This window comes from Bos javanicus, chromosome 5 (genome assembly GCF_032452875.1).
Source record: "Bos javanicus breed banteng chromosome 5, ARS-OSU_banteng_1.0, whole genome shotgun sequence".
NCBI classification, from domain to species: Eukaryota; Metazoa; Chordata; class Mammalia; order Artiodactyla; family Bovidae; genus Bos; species Bos javanicus.
The window spans coordinates 112,788,231-112,807,101 of NC_083872.1; the positions used below are offsets into that span (position 1 = coordinate 112,788,231).

The window sequence follows — 18,871 nt, forward strand, 5'->3', positions numbered from 1 at the left end:
GTGTCAGATTTGAGTGGTTGGGCTAAAGAAGCTTTCTCTAAACTAGGGCTTTTTAGCCCAAGCAGGATATGTAAATGCCTTTGAATGGCTTGAATCCTGGAGTGTTGACCTGCGCCTCTGTTTTCCCCAGGATTATGACTTGTGTATCACCTGCTACAACACTAAAAACCACGACCACAAGATGGAGAAGCTCGGGCTGGGGCTTGATGACGAGAGCAACAACCAGCAGGCTGCCGCCACGCAGAGCCCGGGAGACTCCCGCCGCCTGAGCATCCAGCGCTGCATCCAGTCGCTGGTGCACGCCTGCCAGTGCCGCAACGCCAACTGCTCGCTGCCGTCCTGCCAGAAGATGAAGCGGGTGGTGCAGCACACCAAGGGCTGCAAGCGCAAGACCAACGGCGGCTGCCCCATCTGCAAACAGCTCATCGCCCTGTGCTGCTACCATGCCAAGCACTGCCAGGAGAACAAGTGCCCCGTGCCCTTCTGCCTCAACATCAAGCAGAAGCTCCGGCAGCAGCAGCTGCAGCACCGGCTCCAGCAGGCCCAGATGCTGCGCAGGAGGATGGCCAGCATGCAGCGGACTGGTGTGGTGGGGCAGCAGCAGGGCCTGCCCTCCCCTACCCCTGCCACCCCTACCACGCCGACGGGCCAGCAGCCCACCACCCCGCAGACACCCCAGCCCCCACCCCCCTCTCAGCCCCAGCCCACACCTCCCAACAACATGCCGCCCTACTTGCCCAGGACTCAAGCTGCTGGCCCAGTGTCCCAGGGCAAGGCAGCAGGCCAGGTGACCCCCCCGACCCCTCCTCAGACTGCTCAGCCCCCACTTCCGGGACCCCCACCTGCAGCAGTGGAGGTGGCCATGCAGATTCAGAGGGCAGCCGAGACGCAACGCCAGATGGCCCACGTGCAAATCTTTCAGCGGCCGATCCAGCACCAGATGCCGCAGATGACTCCCATGGCCCCTATGGGTATGAACCCGCCCTCCATGGCCAGAGGGCCTGGTGGGCATTTGGAGCCAGGGATGGGGCCCACTGGCATGCAGCAGCAACCCCCATGGGCCCAGGGAGGACTGCCCCAGCCCCAGCAGCTGCAGTCCGGGATGCCCCGGCCAGCCATGATGTCGGTGTCACAGCACGGGCAGCCCCTGAACATGCCTCCCCAGCCGGGCCTGGGCCAGGTAGGTGTGAGCCCTCTCAAGCCAGGCACTGTGTCTCAACAAGCCTTACAGAACCTCCTGCGGACTCTCAGGTCTCCCAGCTCCCCCCTGCAGCAGCAACAGGTGCTCAGTATCCTTCATGCCAACCCCCAGCTATTGGCTGCGTTCATCAAACAGCGGGCTGCCAAGTACGCCAACTCCAACCCGCAGCCCCTCCCCGGGCAGCCGGGCCTGCAGCCCCCCGCTATGCCAGGTCAGCAGGGGGTCCACTCCAGCCCCGCCATGCAGAACTTGAACCCCATGCAGGCAGGTGTCCCGAGGGCTGGCCTGCCCCAGCAGCCCACGCAGCAGCAGCAGCTCCCGCCACCCATGGGCGGGATGAGCCCACAGGCTCAGCAGATGAACATGAATCACAGCACCATGCCCTCGCAATTCCGAGACATCTTGAGGCGACAGCAGATGATGCAGCAGCAGCAGCAGGGAGCGGGGCCAGGGATGGGCCCGGGGCTGGCCAACCACAACCAGTTCCAGCCTCCCCAGGGCGTGGGCTACCCTGCCCCGCAGCAGCAGCCGCCACCGCGAATGCAGCATCACATGCAGCAGATACCACAAGGGAGCATGGGACAGATGGGCCAGCTCCCGCAGGCCCTGGGAGCAGAGGCGGGAGCCAGTCTGCAGGCCTACCAGCAGCGGCTCCTTCAGCAACAGATGGGCTCGCCGGCCCAGCCCAACCCCATGAGCCCCCAGCAGCACATGCTCCCGAGTCAGGCTCAGTCCCCGCACCTCCAAGGCCAGCAGATCCCGTCTCTCTCCAATCAAGTGCGATCTCCCCAGCCTGTCCCTTCTCCGCGGCCTCAGTCCCAGCCCCCCCACTCCAGCCCTTCCCCACGGATGCAGCCTCAGCCTTCTCCACACCACGTCTCCCCACAGACCAGTTCTCCACATCCTGGACTGGTCGCTGCCCAGGGCAACCCCATGGAACAAGGGCATTTTGCCAGCCCGGACCAGAATTCGATGCTCTCTCAGCTCGCTAGCAATCCAGGCATGGCAAACCTCCATGGTGCGAGCGCCACGGACCTGGGACTCGGCACCGACAACTCAGACTTGAATTCAAACCTCTCACAGAGTACACTAGACATACACTAGAGACACCTTGTAGTATTTTGGGAGCAAAAAAAAAATTATTTTCTCTTAAGACTTTTTGTACTGCAAACAATTTTTTTGAATCTTTCTTAGCCTAAGAGACAATTTTCCTTGGAACACATAAGAACTGTGCAGTAGCTGTTTGTGGTTTCGAGCAAACATGCGAGATGAACCTGAGGGGTGATAGAATACAAAGAATATATTTTTGTTAATGGCTGGTTACCACCAGCCTGTTTTTTTTTCCCTTGTGTGTTTGGTTCAAGTGTGCACTGGGAGGAGGCTGAGGTCTGTGAAGCCAACCACATGCTCCTGCCTTGCACCTCCAATAGGTTTTATTATTTTTTTTAAATTAATGAAAATATGTAATATTAATAGTTATTATTTACTGGTGCAGATGGTTGACATTTTTCCCTATTTTCCTCACTTTATGAAAGAGTTAAAAAAGAACATTTCTAAAACCAGAGGACAAAAAGGGTTAATGTTACTTTAAAATTCATTCTATATATATATAAATATATATAAATATATATTAAAATACCAATTTTTTTTCTCTGGGTGCAAAGACGTTCATTCTTTTAAAAATGTTTAAAAAAAGAAAAAAAAAAAAAACAACCCCTTTGCTCCCCTCAAGTCAACTTTTGTGCTCCAGAAAATTTTCTATTCCATAAGTCTGATCGTAAAAACTTCAAGTATTAAAGTAATTTGTACATGTAGAGAGAAAAATGACTTTTTTCAAAATATACAGGGGCAGCTGCCAAATTGATGTATTATATATATTGTGGTTCTGTTTCTTGAAAGAATTTTTTTCGTTATTTTTACATCTAACAAAGGAAAAAATTAAAAAGAGGGTAAGAAACGATTCCAGTGGGATGATTTTAACACGCAGAATGTCCCTGGGGTTTCTTCTGTGCTTGCTTTCTTCCTCCTTACCCTGCCCCCACCCCCCACACACACACACTTTCTGTAAAACTTGAAAATAGAAAGCAAAAACCCTCAACTTGTAAATCATGCGATTAAAATTGATTACTTATAAATATGAACTTTGGATCACTGTATAGACTGTTAAATTTGATTTCTTATTACCTATTGTTAAATAAACCGTGTGAGACAGACCCCTGATTTTGTTTCACTTCTTGCGATTGCATCTCTGTGTTGGAAACCATCGGTTTAAATGCCTGACATCTGGGATTTCAGGCGGAAGGTGAGAGCACTGGCTTAACAGCCCTCCCTAACTACTACGTGAAGTGATTTTGTGATAAGATAGATTTTGATAAATTCATCCAAAATTTTGGAAAAAGACTTGCCAGGGAAAAAGACAAGCACCAGCTAAACATTAATTGTATCCATTTGAATTGATACAAGCCTTTATCAGCTTGATACAGCTCCTTCTCTATGGTCCCCTATGTATGACCGCATGGTTGTCATTCAGTCACCCTCATCTTAAAGGAGTAAGAATGACCACCTAAGAGGAGTCATACCTGCTGAAGTCACAAGTAGCTCCACTGGAAGCTGGGGCAACAATACAGCCCTGTTCTCTGTGAAACACACTTTATTTTGCTGACTGCCAGCCAAGAAGTCCTGGGGGGATGAGGCTGTAGGAAAAGACACTCTGGAAATAAAACCCACAATGGGAAGGCTGAGAGAGACTAGCACAGAGTCTGGTACTGAGATGGGTGTTGAAGAACAGAAGGGGAACCGGCCCTTCCTCTACAGAATATTACACCCACTGTGGACAAGTTTGAAAAGTCAGAAGGACCCTGGAGTGAGCTGCTCTGGCAGCATTTGGCAGGTCTTCCTTGTTACTCTAATAGAGCTTTAATTTACATTGACTCGATCATCTGCTAAAGGCTAAGGAAAGAAGACCCTCTTCAAGTACCTTAATTCAAACTCCTGTTTGGCCTTTCCACTAGTTTACTTGGTCTCAGCAAAAATAACCAGTATGTCCATGTGAGGTGGACCAGCACACTCAAGCACCCACCCCAGAAAATGTTAGCCAGTGTCCACCTGCCTCAGGTCAGTGGTCCAGCAGACATACACGCAGCGCCTACGTTCTGTGCCAGGCCGGACAACACACGTGGATGCGGTGCAGCTTTGCCCTCAGGCTAGCCAGCTAGTGATCTAGAAGAAAAGACAGAATGATGCTTAAACAAGATAAAGTGGAAAGTCTTAAGCATTGTAAGCAGGGAACAGAGGAAGTAGGAGTAAAAGCTTCTGGCTATTGGGAAGTTTCTGGGGAGGACAGCACTTAAACTTTCCTTTGTGGGGACTATCCACAGCTTTGTGGGGGAGATGGATGGGATCCAAAGGAGAGAGGTGAGGACGGTCTCCGCCCCTGAAGAGAAGAGTCAGTTCCTACTGGGAAAAAAACAGCTTCAGGTCCCCATGACAGACCAGAGAGAAGATGTGAGTGCCTGTTACAGAAAGGTCCCCAGTGTGGTCCCAACTAGAGACCCAGGGTAGATCTGAGCGCCCAACAAGGAAGATACTTAGAATTCCATCCATTTCCAAGCAGTGGATTCCCAGCCTAGGTAACCCTAGCCTCTTTGGCCAAATACAGCTGGATTGAAGTGTTAACATTCGCAATTTTGCAAGGAGGAAGTGGGGACAGAAATAATTAAATGGGGAGGAGGACACAAGCTGTCCTCGCCCAGGCCAGAGGCAGTGCTAGGGAGAGGAAAGATTGAATTAATACACAGCCAGGGATGCAAGAAGGTGATTCCAGTGTTTCTGTGTATTGAAAATTACCACAATCAAAAGGTCTAAAAGGAGCCCCAAGTTTCCAATTGGGCTGTTTCTCGGACATCAGTCTAGGAAATGGGTGCAGCAGTATCCAGGTGCTTTTTCATTTACTAGCTCACTGAATCCTCAAAACCAGCTCCAAAAGCTGACAAATGAGAAGACTGCAGCTTGGGTGTGTGTGCAAGGTCCTACAGCCAGAGCGAGCCAAAGGCTGCTGGACTCCAGCCCTGCCTTCCCCGGCATCCTTTCTCTCACTGCAGAGAAGCCCCGGTGACGGCTGACGACACAAGGCTGTATTCCAAACAAATCCAAAACACAGACTAAAAACTGAAGGGACAAAAACTAAGGAATAATAAACTTAAGTTCCAGGGTTCTCCAACCAGGGAACCTGATCTCTAGACAGTTTCCCAAAGTGTTAAGTTCAGGACGTAGTCATGCTGTTCAAGGAGCGCACAGGCCAGCATCAAAAAGGATAAAATGTTTAAGAATAAATTTAACAAAAGACATGCACAATTGTACACTGAAAACTACAGAACATCACTGAAAGAAATGAAAGACCTAAAGAAATAAAAGGACATCCTTGTTCATGGATCAGAAGACTGGGAAGACCACATATTGTTAAGAAAGTGCGGACATACCTTGTTTTATTGTGCCTCACTTTATTGCACTTTGCAGATACTCACTTTTTTTTTACAAGCAAGATTTGTGTAATCCCTACATCAAGCAAGTCTACCAACGCCAGTTTTCCAATGATATTTGCTCACTTCATTTCTGTGTCACATTTTGGTAATTCTCCCAATATTTCAAACTTTTTCATTATTATATTTGCTATAGCAAATAGAAGGGGGGAAAGCAGAAGCAGTAACATTTTATTTTCTTCGGTTCCAAAATCACTGCAGACAATGGTGACTGCAGCCATGAAATTTAAAAGATGCTTGCTCCTTGGAAGGAAAGCTATGACAAACGGTATTAAAAAGCAAAGACGTCTCTTTGCCAACAAAGGCCTGTACAGTCAAAGCTGTGGTTCTTCCAGCAGTCATGTATGGATGTGAGAGCTGGACCGTAAGGAAGGCTGAGCACCAAAGAATTGATGCTTTTGAATTGTGGTGCTGGAGAAGACTCTTGAGAGTCCTGTGGACAGCATGCAGACCAAATGAGTCAATCTGAAAGGAAATCAACTCTGAATATCCATTGGAAGGACTGATGCTGAGACTGAAGCTAAAGCTCCAAACTTTGGCCACCTGATGCAAAGAGCCGACTCACTGGAAAAGACCCTGATGCTGGAAAAGACTGAAGGCAAAAGGAGAAGGGGTGGCAGAGGATGAGATGGTTAGATAGCACTGCTGCCTCAAGGGACATGAATTTGAGCAAACCCTGGGAGATAGTGAAGGACAGAGGAGCCTGGCGTGCTGTAGTCCATGGGGTAGCAAAGAGTTGGACACGACTTAGCAACTAAAGCGGAGAAGGCAATGGCACCCCACTCCAGTACTTTTGCCTGGAGAGTCCCATGGATGGAGGAGCCTGGTAGGCTGCAGTCCATGGGGTCGCTAAGAGTCGGACACGACTAAGCGACTTCACTTTCACTTTTCACTTTCATGCATTGGAGAAGGAAATGGCAGCCCACTCCAGTGTTCTTGCTTGGAGAATCCCAGGGACTGGGGAGCCTGGTGGGCTGCCATCTATGGGGTCGCACAGAGTCGGACACGACTGAAGTGACTTAGTAGTAGTAGTAGTAGTAGTAGCGACTAAAGAACAAAATGGTGATCTATGATCAGTGGTCTTTGATGTTACTATTAAAATTGTCTTGGGAAACTAAGAACTATGCCCATCTAAGATGGCGAACTGAATCCATAAATGTGCGTGGTCTGACTGCTCCACTGACTGGCCATCCCCTCATCTCTCTCCCTCTCCTCAGGCCTCCCCATTCCTTGAGACAAAACAATACTGAAACTGGGCCAATTAATAACCCTATGATGGCCTCTAAATGTTCAGGTGAAAGGAAGAGTCACACATCTCTCCCTTTAAAGCAAAAGCCAGAAATGATGGAGCTTAGTGAGCAAGATATGTCAAAAGCTAAGACTGGGCTGAAAGCTGGCCTCTTGCACCAAACAGATTAAGTTGTGAGCGCAAAGGAAAAATACTTGAGGGAACTTAACGTTGCTACTCCAATGAACACATAAATGATAAGACAGCAAAACAGCCTTACTGTTGATGTGGAAAACAAACTTTTAGTGATCTGGAAAGAAGATCAAACCAGCCCCAACAGTCCCTTAAGCCAAAGCCTAATCCAGAGAAGGCCCTACCTCTTTAATCTAGGAAGGCTGAGAGAGGTGATGAAGCTGCAGAAGAAAAATCTGAGGCCAGCAGAGACTGGTTCATGAGGTTTAAGAAACCACATCCGTGACACAGAAGTACGAGGTGAAATACCAAGTGCTGATGAAGAAGCTGCAGCAAGTTGTCCAGAAGATCTAGCTAAGATAATTAACAGCAGTGGTTGCACCAAACATTTTCGATGCAGATAAAACAAATGAAGATGTGAAGAGCTGACTCATTAGAAAAGACCCTGATACTGGAAAAGACTGAAGGCGGGAGGAGAAGGGGACAACAGAGGATGAGATGGTTGGATGGCATCACCGACTCAATGGACATGAGTTTGAGTAAACTCCGGGAGGTAGTGAAGGACAGGGAGGCCTTGGCGTGCTGCAGTCCATGCGGTCGCAAACAGTCGGAGACGACTGAGCGACTGAATAACAATAACAAATGAAGACACTATATAGGGTTTTCATAACTAAAGAGAAGTCAGTGCAATGCCTGGCTTCACATCTTCAAAGGACAGGCTGACTCCCTTCTTAGGGAATAACAGAACTGATGACTTGAAGTTGAAGCCTGGGCTCGTTTGCCATTCTGAATATTTTAGGACACTTGATAATTAGGCTAAATCTACTCTGCCTGGGTTCTATAAATGGAAAAACAAAGCCTGGATGATAGTACTCCTGTATAAATGTTGTTTACTGAATATTTTAAGCCCACTGTTGACATACTGCAAAGAAAAGAAGATCTCTTTCAAAATAGTGCTGCTTCTTGACAATGCACCTGGTCCCCCAGAGCTCTGGCAGAGATGTAATGAGATTACTATTGTCCTCATGCCTGCTGACATCCCTTCTGCAGCCTGCGGGTCAAGGAGTAACTCCTACTTTCAAGTCTTATTTTTAGGAAACACATTTCATAAGGTTATAGCTTCCACAGATAGTGATATTTCTCTGATGGATCCAGGCAAAATCAGCCGAAAGCCTTCTGGAAAGGATTCACCACTCTAGCTGCCAACAGATTCAAGGCAAGAGGTATTAACAGGAGTTTGGAAGATGATTCCAACCCTTGTGGATGACTCTGAGGCATTCAAGACTTCAGTGGAGGGCTTCCCTGGTGACTCAGTGGTAAAGAATTCGCCTGCCAGTGCAGGGGACATCGGTGCAATCCCTGATCCGGGAAGATCCCACAAGCCATGGAGCAATTAAGCCTGTGTGATACAGCTATTAAACCTGTGCTCTAGAACCCAGGAGCCACAGCTACTGAAGCCCGAGCTCCCTAGAGCCTGTGCTCCACAAGAGAAGCCACAGCAATGAGAGGCCCGAGCACCACAAGTGGAGAGTAGCACCTGCTCACCGCAAGTAGAGAGAAGCCCATGCAGCAACAAAGACCTAGAACAGCCAAAAATAAATAAATTATTTTTTTAATTAAAAAAAAAAGACTTCAGTGAGAGGAAGTAACTGCAGAGGTGGTGGAAACAGCAAGAGAATGAGAAGTGGCACCTGAAGAAGTGACTGAATTGCTGCCACCTCATGATAAAATTTGGGTGAGGAGTTGCTTCTCATACATAAGCAAAGAAAGTCGTTTCTTGAGATGGAGCCTACTCTTAGTGAGGATGCTGTGAAGACTGTTGGGCAACAGTGGGGTAGAAGATTACAGAAACCTAGGTGATAACAGTGGCAGGGCTTGAGAGGACCGACCCCAACTTTGAAGGAAATTCTACTGGGGGTAAAATGCTACCAAACAGCTGTGCATGCTACAGAGAAAGCATCTGGGAAAGGAAGAGTCACTTGATGATTCAAACTTCACTGTTGTCAATTTTAAGAAATAACCAGTCACCCCAACCACCCTGATCAACATCTCCACCAGCAAAATGGTTACAACTCACTGAAGGCTTAGATGGTTAGCATTTTTAGCAATAGTATAATTGTATACAATAGTATAATCTAACAATAGTATTTTTAAATGATTTACTTATTTATTTTTGGCTGCGCTGGGTCTTTTTTCTGCTGTGTATGGGCTTTCTCTTGTCGTGAGCGGGGGCTACACTTCATTGCAAAGCACAGGCTGTAGGTGAGCAGGCTTGAGTACACGCAGTGCGTGGGCTTTGCTGCTCCAAGGCAATGTGGGATCTTCCCAGATCAGGGATCGAACCCGTGTCTCCTGCATTAACAGTCAAATTCTTAACCATGGGACCATGAGAGAAGTCTCACAATTTTAAAATTAAAAGATATGTACATTGTTTTTTAGCCATAATGCTATTGCACATGTAATAAACTATAGGACAGTGTAAACATAACTCTTAATTTTAAGAGTTAAGCACTAGGAAATAAACAAATTCATGTAACTCACTTTATGGCAATACTTGCTTTCCTGCGGTGGTCTGAAAACAAACTGTCAATATATCTGAGGTACGCCTATACTACTCTCCAACTAATCTACAGATTCAGTGCAATCCCTATCAAGAAAATGTACTTTTTTTTTTAGAAGAAATTGACATGCTGATCTTAAAATGCATATAGAAATGCAAAGGAGTCAGGGACTCCCCTGTTGAGCCAGTGGCTAAGACTCTGTGCTCCCAATGCATGGGGCTGAAGTTCAATCCCTAGTCAGAGAACTAGATCCCACACACTGCAACTAAGAGTTTCTATAGCTGCAACTAAGACCCGGGGCAGTGAAATAAAATAATGAAAGAAAATGAGACCCACATATTCACGGACAACTTATGCACACCAAAGGCACCAAGGTAATTTGACAGTGAAAGAATAATCTTTTAAGTAAATGATAGTGAAACAAGCAGTTATAAGTAAAACACCAAAAAAAACCTGATTTACACATCAAACCATATACAAACTAAAGCCTTTGACTGTGTGGATCACAATGAACTGTGGAAAATTCTTAAAGAGATGGGAATACCAGACCACCTGACCTGCCTCTTGAGAAGCCTGCATGCAGGTCAGGAAGCAACAGTTAGAACTGGACATGGAACAACAGACTGGTTCCAAATAGGAAAAGGAGTACGTCAAGGCTGTATATTGTCACCCTGTTTATTTAACTTATATGCAGAGTACATCATGAGAAACGCTGGACTGGAAGAAACACAAGCTGGAATCAAGATTGCCAGGAGAAATATCAATAACCTCAGATATGTAGATGACACCACCCGTATGGCAGAAAGTGAAGAAGAACTAAAGAGCCTCTTGATGAAAGTGAAAGAGGAGAGTGAAAAAATTGGCTTAAAACTCAGCATTCAGAAAACTAAGATCACAGCATCTGGTCCCATCACTTCATGGCAGATAGATGGGGAAACAGTGGAAACAGTGTCAGACTTTGTTTTTGGGGGCTCCAAAATCACTGCAGATGGTGATTGCAGCCATGAAATTAAAAGACACTTGCTCCTTGAAAGGAAAGTTATAACCAACCTAGACAGTATATTAAAAAGCAGAGACATTACTTTGCCAACAAAGGTCCATCTAGTCAAGGATATGGTTTTGCCAGTGGTCATGTATGGATGTGAGAGTTGGACTATAAAGAAAGCTGAGCGCCAAAGAATTGATGCTTTTGAACTGTGGTGTTGGAGAAGACTCTTGAGAGTCCCTTGGACTACAAGCAGATCAAACCAGTCCATCCTAAAGGAGATAAGTCCTGAGTGTTCATTGGAAGGACTGATGTTGAAGCTGAAACTCCAATACTTTGGCCACCTGATGCGAAAAGCTGAGTCCTTTGAAAAGACCCTGATGCTGGGAAAGATTGAAGGTGGGAGGAGAAGGGGATGACAGAGGATGAGATGGTGGGATGGCATCACTGACTCAATGGACATGTGTTTGGGTAGACTCCAGGAGTTGGTGATGGACAGTGAGGCCTGGCGTGCTGCGGTTCACTGGGTTGCAAAGAGTTGGACACGACTCAGTGACTGAACTGAACTGAACTGAAAAGTTAAAGCTACAACTACTGAATTTTCTGGAAGGAAACATAGTAAAAAAAAAAAAAATCTCTGCAAATCTGGAGAGGCAAAGATTTCTTAGTATGCAAAAATCATGACCCATAAAAAAATTTTTTTATTGAGTAAAACACAGTTTAATACTCATAAAACACCGCTAAGAAAATGTGAACAGCCCACAACCTGGGAAAATATTCACAATACACATACTTGATACACTAAAAAAAAGACCAGCATCTAGAATAAAGAACCCCTACAACTTAATAGTAAGAAGACAGATAACCCAATTAAAAAATAGGCAATAAGATTTAAGCACACACTTCACATGATAAGATATGTGAATGACAATAAGCAAATGAAAAGTGCTTATTAACATCATTAGTCTTCAGAGAAATGCAAACTAAAACCACAAGATACCAAAACCACAAGATATACACCCACTAAAATGGCTCAAATTGAAAAGGCTGTCAATACCAAGTGTTGGTAAGAACACCGAACTACTAAAATTCTCCCAGCGTGCCATTCAATGTTTAAAATGCCAAACTCTGGAAGACAGTTTGAGAGTTTTTTATAAATTCAATCACACCAGTATTCTAAGACCCAGGAATTCTATGAAATTCCCAAGTATTTACCCCAAACATTTGTCCATGCGGAGAACTGCGCATGCACGTTCCCAGCAGCTTTATTCCTAACAGCCCCGAACTGAAAGCAACCAGGTGGATGGACGCTCAGCCACCAGGACACTGCCCAGCAAAGAAGCAACCTCACTCATGCAACAAGGAGGATGAGCCTCGAAAGAACGCAATGCTGCATGAAAAAAGCCAAATTTAAAAGCATATACTGTATTACATTTATGTGAGATTCTAGAAAAGGCAAAGCTAGTCCATTAGTAGCAAAAATCAGAACAGTGGTTGCCGAGGGCCAGACGGGGGTAGAGTATGGCCTGACCGTGAAGGCACCTATCGGTAAACTCCCTGGGGTGGTGGGAATGCTTGGTTTCCTGTGTGGGAGTGAGGGTACTCATCGAACTGGACTCACCGCATCTCACCTCACCCCAGAGAAGACTCCTGGCCAGAGGCCACATCTTCCCTAGCCTCCCCCACTGCCAGGCCATTGACGCCAGCAAACACCAAACGTCACACTGTGCAGCGTGTGTGACACACAGCGTTTCACTGAACTCTCTGGTAAGGATGTTCTGTGATGGTGCAGACCTTGGCCCTAACCCTAAAATATAAGTCTGTCCTACACTGAGCCACTAGCCACATGTGGCAACTGAGCACTGGAAAGGCAGTTCCTACAACTGGGGGACTGAATTGTTCTTTAATTTTAGTGAATTGAAAGGGAAATGCTACTGTAGACAGCACAGTTCCAGCTCTCCCAGAAGTGAGGACCATAATCCTCATTTTACAAGTGAATAAAGTGGGATTCTTGCGAGGTCCCTAATGTCAGTCTATGGGGAAAATATTAAGCTTCTCCCACTCAGGTTAAAAAAGGAAACGTGAAATTGATTGTCCTCTAATGGATCAGCTCAAAGATACAAAATCATCACAAAGAAACAGCACAGTTGCCACGCCTACACTGACGTCCCCAACGTCGCTGCTACCCCATCAGAAGGGCCCATCAGCAATGGCTTTGAGAGAAGACAGGCCATTGCAGACACACGTCCCAGCCCTGGCAAAGGGTCAGCCCAGGGATATCCAGACTCTCCATGCCAACCACCTCCCGGGGTGTGGTCCCAGATGTGGGACTGCCCCACTCCTGGCCCCTGGCCATGCGGCTGAAATAGTCCTCTACTTCTCCAGGCAAATACATTAACTAGCATGTGTCCATCAGGCCCACGCCCTTGCTTGTGGCACCCGGGGCGTGAGAACCAGAAGAGCTTCCTGGTGCTGAGGCAGGTTTCTGAGCCTGCAGGCAGAGATTCGCAGGGACCAAGCTGGCTGGCGAAAGTGACGAGGGACCCCCGCTGGACTCTGTCCAGGGGCAGCTGGCCTTTCCCAGGGGACTCCCCAGCTCTTCTGCAAGTCTCCTCTGCGGGGGACCACACCAGCCATGGGGCTCAGCACAGGGCCAGGGACACACTGTAAGTGCTTGATGGTGGCTCAAGGCCTCCTCCTCCAGGAAGCTGCCCTGATAACTGGTGCACAGACTCCCTCCTTCGATGGACAGAGCACTTGCTGTCACAGCACGTTTGGGCTCTTGGTCACATGCTGTCCCCACTGTGCAGCACCACATTCCTTGCTAGCCTGCCTTCCAGCCGTGTGCACTCTGCCAGCCCTGCCTCCACCCCCACCAGCATGTGACGAGCACCTGCTGACCATGCAGCTCTCGGGGACGGCATCACCTCCTCAAAGAGGTCCTGACCACCACTTTCCGGCACACTGCCCTGTGTCGATGTGCTCCAGAACCCTGTCTCTAACCAATACTTTTCCTGTTTATTATTTGTTTCAACCCTGTTGACCCGTTTAAGCCCTGGTTCCCACTGGCTGGGTTATTCTGGTCAGTGGGAACATTTGCAGCCAAAAGTTCTTGGGAACTCGCACTTGCCAGGTACCGCTAAGCTTTCACATACATTGCCTCACCCAACACTCACAAAATCCCAGCAAGGTAAGTTCTGTTAGTACTCCAGTTTTCACATGAGAAAACTGAGATGCAGGAAGATTCAAGAACATGGACTTCCTTGGTGGCTCAGTGGAAAAGAATCCACCTGTCTATAGGGGACCCAGGCTCAATCCCTGGCCTGGGAAGATCCTACATGCCAAGGGGCAACTAAGCCCATGCACCACAACTACTGAGCCACGTGCCCTAGAGGCTGTGCTCCACAACAGAAGTCACCAAAATGAGCAGCTCGTGCACCCCGACTAGAGTGGCACCCGCTCTGGGCAACTGAAGAGTAACCAAATGCAGCAACAAAGACCCAGCAGCCAAAAATAAATAAATTCATCTTTTTTAGAAAAAGACTCATGGAAGAAAACATAGAGAAAATATTTGTAACTTTGGGTTAGGCAAAGAATTCCTAGATATACCTCTTTAAAAATGATAAACTGGACTTTATCAAGATTTAAAACTTGCCTTGCAAAAACGATGAGAGAACAAGCCATATGAAGAGAATATGTGTAAATATCTGTAAATCATAAATACAACAAAAACTGCTATTCAAAAAACCAAACAAACACAGCAAAAGTAAACATCCATCAAACTAAAAAGCTTCTACTCAGCAAAGGAAACAATCTGCAAAATGAAAAGGCAACCTACCAAATGGGAAAAAATATTTGCAAATCATATCTTTGATAAGATTTAATATCCAAAATATATAAAGAATTCATATAACTCAACAGCAAAACAAACAGCCAACAATCCAATTAAAAAATAGGCAGAGGATCTGAAAAGACATTTTTCCAAGACCACCAGATGGCCGACAGGCCCATGAAAAGGTGTTCAACACCACTAATCATCAGGGAGACACAGATAAAAACCATAGTGAGAGACCACCTCACACCTTTTAGAGTGACTATTATCAAAAAAGACAAGAAATAACAAGTGTCTGTGAGGATGTGGAGAAAAGGGAATCCTTATCCACTATTATGGACATGTAAATCTGGTACAGGCACTACGCAAACAGTATGGAGTTTCCGAAAATAATTAAAAATAGAACTATATGAACCAGTCATTCTACTTCTGGGTATCTATCTGAAGGAATGAACCCTAAATCAAAAGGATATCTGCACCCTTGTGTTCACTGCAGCAATATTTACAATAGTGAAGATATATTAACCACCTGGGTGTCCATTCACTGACGGATAAATGAATACAGACAATATGTTAAATGTATACAATTGAATAGGGGCTTCCCAGGTGGTGCAGTGGCGAGAACGTGCTTGCCAATGCAGGAGACAAGAGAGACTCAGGTTGGATCCCTGGATCGGGAAGATCCCCTGGAGTAGGGAATGGCAACCCACTCCAGTATTCTCGCCTGAAAAATCCCATAGACAGAGGAGCCTGGTGGGCTATAGTCCATGAGGTCACAGAGTCAGACAGGACTGAGCACAGAAGATACAACTGAATATGATCTAGTCACTAAAAAAAAAAATCCTGCCATTTGCAACAGTACGGGTGGACCTTGAAGGCGTTGTTGCTGGTGCTGTTGTTCAGTCCCTACGTCACATCCGACTCTTGTGACCCCATGAACTGCAGCACCTGAGAACATCTTACCTGCCTCCTGAGAAATCTGATTGCAGGTCAAGAAGCAACAGTTAGAACCGCATGGTTCCAAATCGGGAAAGGAGTACGACAAGGCTGTATATTGTCACCCTGCTTATTTAACTCATATGCCGACTACATCATGCAAAATGCATGGCTGGATGAAGCACAAGCTGGAATCAAGATTGCAGGGAGAAATATCAATAACCTCAGATATGCAGATGACACCACCCTTATAAAGAGCCTCTTGATGAAAGTGGAGAGTGAAAAAGTTGGCTTAAAACTCAACATTTAAAACACTGAGATCAAGGCATCTGGTCCCATCACTTCATGGCAAATAGAAGGGAAACAATGGAAACAGTAAGAGACTTCATTTTCTTGGGTTCCAAAATCACTGCAGATGGTGATTGCAGCCATGAAATTAAAAGACACTTGCTCCTTGGAAGGAAAGTTATGACCAACCGAGACAGCATATTAAAAAGCAGAGACATTACTTTGCCGACAGAGGTCCATCTAATCAAAGCTATGGTTTTTCCAGTAGTCACGTATGGATGTGAGAGTTGGACCATAAAGAAACCTGAATGCTGAAGAATTGATATTTTTGAACTGTGGTGTTGGAGAAGACTCTTGCGAGTCCCCTGGACTGCAAGGAGATCCAAACAGTCTATCCTAATGGGCATCAGTCCTGAATATTCATTGGAAGGACTGATGTTGAAGCAGAAGCTCCAATACTTTGGCCACCTGATGCGAAGAACTGACTCACTGAAAAAGACCCTGATGCTTAGAAAGATTGAAGGCAGGAGGAGAAGGGGATGACAGAGGATGAGATGGTGGGATGGCATCACCGACTCGATGGACATGAGTTTGAGTAGGCTCTGGGAGTTGATGATGGACAGGGAAGCCTGGTCTGCTGTAGTCCATGGGGTCACAAAGAGTCAGACATGACTGAGCAACTGAACTGAATTGGTCCAAGTGTCACAATAGTGGTTAGTCTCACTAATCACTATTGAGTGCACTTATCATAGGAAACCAGTGACATTTTCAGATTTAATTGTGGTCAGTGGAAGAATATGCTCCTGCTATTCAATTTTTTAGATAAGGCCCACACCTGTTTTGCATCTCCCTTTTTGAAATGTCAGGATTGCGTTAAAGGAATTACTTACTTCATGTGTCCCCACAGCACCACATCACATTTAGAAAGAGGGGCTAGAACATCACCATGGATTTATAAATGTTTATCCCCTTCCCTGCAGGAGGGATTGGGCTTTTTTTTTTTTTTAAGGTTTCCTAGTTGATTTCAAGGTGATCAGCTGAAATGAGCAAAAACCATGGTGGGTTGTCATGAGGATTAAATAAAATACTCAAAGGCACCGGGCCTAAGGAGCTGTTTATTAAATATTCACAGACTCTGAACCTGGATTGATCAACAATGGGAAAAGTGTGGTTTAGTGAAAAGCTTTTTCAGCACCAACAAGGCTGATTTACTTAACTTTTCTACGCTTCACTCTCATTTCTAAAAAGGATAAAAACCCCTCCGGCCTTTTAAGTTTGTTGTGGGGAAAAACAAAGTTACAGGATCAATGAGAACAGGCAGCCTGGAAACACCTGACACACATCACGGTAGAAAACGCTTGGCCTCTCTCCCTTTCACAGGCCGATGGGGACTGAAAAAAACACAGCGTCTCTTAGGGTCCCTGTCAGTGTCTATGATAATAAACTGCCAGCTGCGTAGACCTTGCTACATGTATTAGTAAATACACCCCTCAAAAATGGGCATTTGATAAGCACCCATCAATTAACTGTACACCTGGAAGTGGTGCCACCAAATTAACTGCCATTATTCTACAAAGAAACGATTTCAGTTCTTTAACTGATACTTCAAAATTCCTACTTACATTTTGCATTTGCCTTCCAGTAATCTGCTAGGAGGTGAACCTGTCAATAGGAAGGACAAAAATTATCTATCACCAACACCCTCAAAAGAACGCTCACTTAGAAAACCCAAAATAGTCAGCTGGAATTTTCAGAATTCAATCAACCCCCTCTCTAGCTACCTCCCACTTTTGATTCTGCCTATAGGACTCCTCGTAGTTGATCCAGCCCAAATCAAGAAATGTTTAAAAAATAGTAAGAGTCAAAACTGCTGGAGCCTGGTGATCTTGTTTGCTGGGACACAGTCGTTGGGACTTGGGAAGGGGCAAGCAGATTCCGCAAAAAAGCTGCTTTAAACTAATAGCTAGGCACTCAGATGAGGTCACAGCATCTTTGAGCTTTTCAGAGCTCTATGCTCAGCCAGGCAGTATTCCTACATACCTTTGATTTATTCAACATTAAGGCTCTGCCCCTGCTCCCTGATCTTATAACCGTCTCTAGGACACAATTTCTCCATCTATATAGGGAGGCTAATAAAACGCTTCCTCAGTGCGTTGTGAGGAATTATCTCTGACAACGTATCTGAAAGTGCTCTATCTTTTGCAAAGCACTACTCACATACTAGTTATGTCTTCCTAAGTCCAGCCGTTTTCACGTCAGAGCAAAGTGTGGCTTACAGAGATCAAACGTCTTCCCAAGGTCTCACAGAGAACCAGGGCAGAGCTCGCTCGGTTATCTGCAACCATCCAACCCTTCTCAAATTTCAAAGCCTGGTTCGAGTACGCGTTTTCCTCAGCCCAGCGCAGCGGGCAAGAGACAAAAACAGCCCGGGGTTCGCACCCCAGCGCTGCCTCTCACGACCTCCTAGGACACACGACTGCTCCGTGCGCCTCAGGGGAAGGATGGGGTGGCGACCCCGCCTGGCCAGCCTGGATACCTAACAATGGCAGTTAGCTTCTTGTCAGTCCAGCTGGCACTTCCTGTCCTGTTTTCTCTCCGCTCGGGGGCCTGCAGTCAAGGCCGGGACACTTTGAGGGCTCGCTGAGTGCCAGGCACTGTGCTCGTGGCTCTAGCCGACCGCGACCCCCTCCTCAGACCAAGACAAATGGTGGTGGTGTGCCTGTGGGGGGTCGTGCCGCCCCATCCTCCCCATCACGGGCAGGCGGGCATCCCAGCTCTGGCAGCCCCCGGTTCAGTAGTTCTCCTATCTCGCTGCCCCGCGACGACTCCAGCGCCCCTACCCTAAACGGCGGTCACTGACCCGCCCTGACTGGCCCCCGGCTGTTCAGCAGTCTGGCCGGGCTCGCACCAGCAGAAGCTGCACCCTTCCCGAGGAGCGGGCCGGGGCGGGGCGCGGGCCGGGGGCGGGCCGCGGGGCGGGGCGGGGCAGCCGGCGGTTGGCGCCGGGAACCCGCGCGCGCTCGCAGGCCACGTGACCCATGGGGCGGGGCGGGTATTGCGAGCAACTCCGCCCCAGGCTGGTATTCCCGCCCCGTAACCCCAGGGGGCGC

At 47.0% G+C, this 18,871-nt stretch overlaps 1 protein-coding gene and 1 long non-coding RNA gene across 18 annotated transcripts in view; one reads left to right on the plus strand and one right to left on the minus strand.

Annotated features, from left to right (window-relative positions):
- Positions 1–3,414, plus strand: part of EP300 (E1A binding protein p300) — a 64,091-nt gene extending 60,677 nt beyond the window's left edge. Inside the window, exon 31 of the mRNA XM_061418630.1 lies at positions 131–3,414. Coding sequence (XP_061274614.1) covers positions 131–2,305 — 2,175 coding nt within the window. The 3' untranslated portion in view covers positions 2,306–3,414. The remainder of the gene's footprint in view (positions 1–130) is intronic.
- The window catches only part of LOC133248443 (uncharacterized), a 42,016-nt gene that overhangs the window by 20,695 nt on the left and 2,450 nt on the right, over positions 1–18,871 (minus strand). For 3 of the 17 annotated variants that reach the window (XR_009736716.1, XR_009736711.1, XR_009736707.1), the window contains exons 1-3: positions 17,979–18,753; positions 17,384–17,423; positions 4,281–4,420 (exon numbers count right to left, since the gene is read on the minus strand). This is a non-coding gene — a long non-coding RNA (uncharacterized LOC133248443). The other 14 variants (XR_009736717.1, XR_009736721.1, XR_009736720.1 and 11 more) reach the window with 13 other exon arrangements.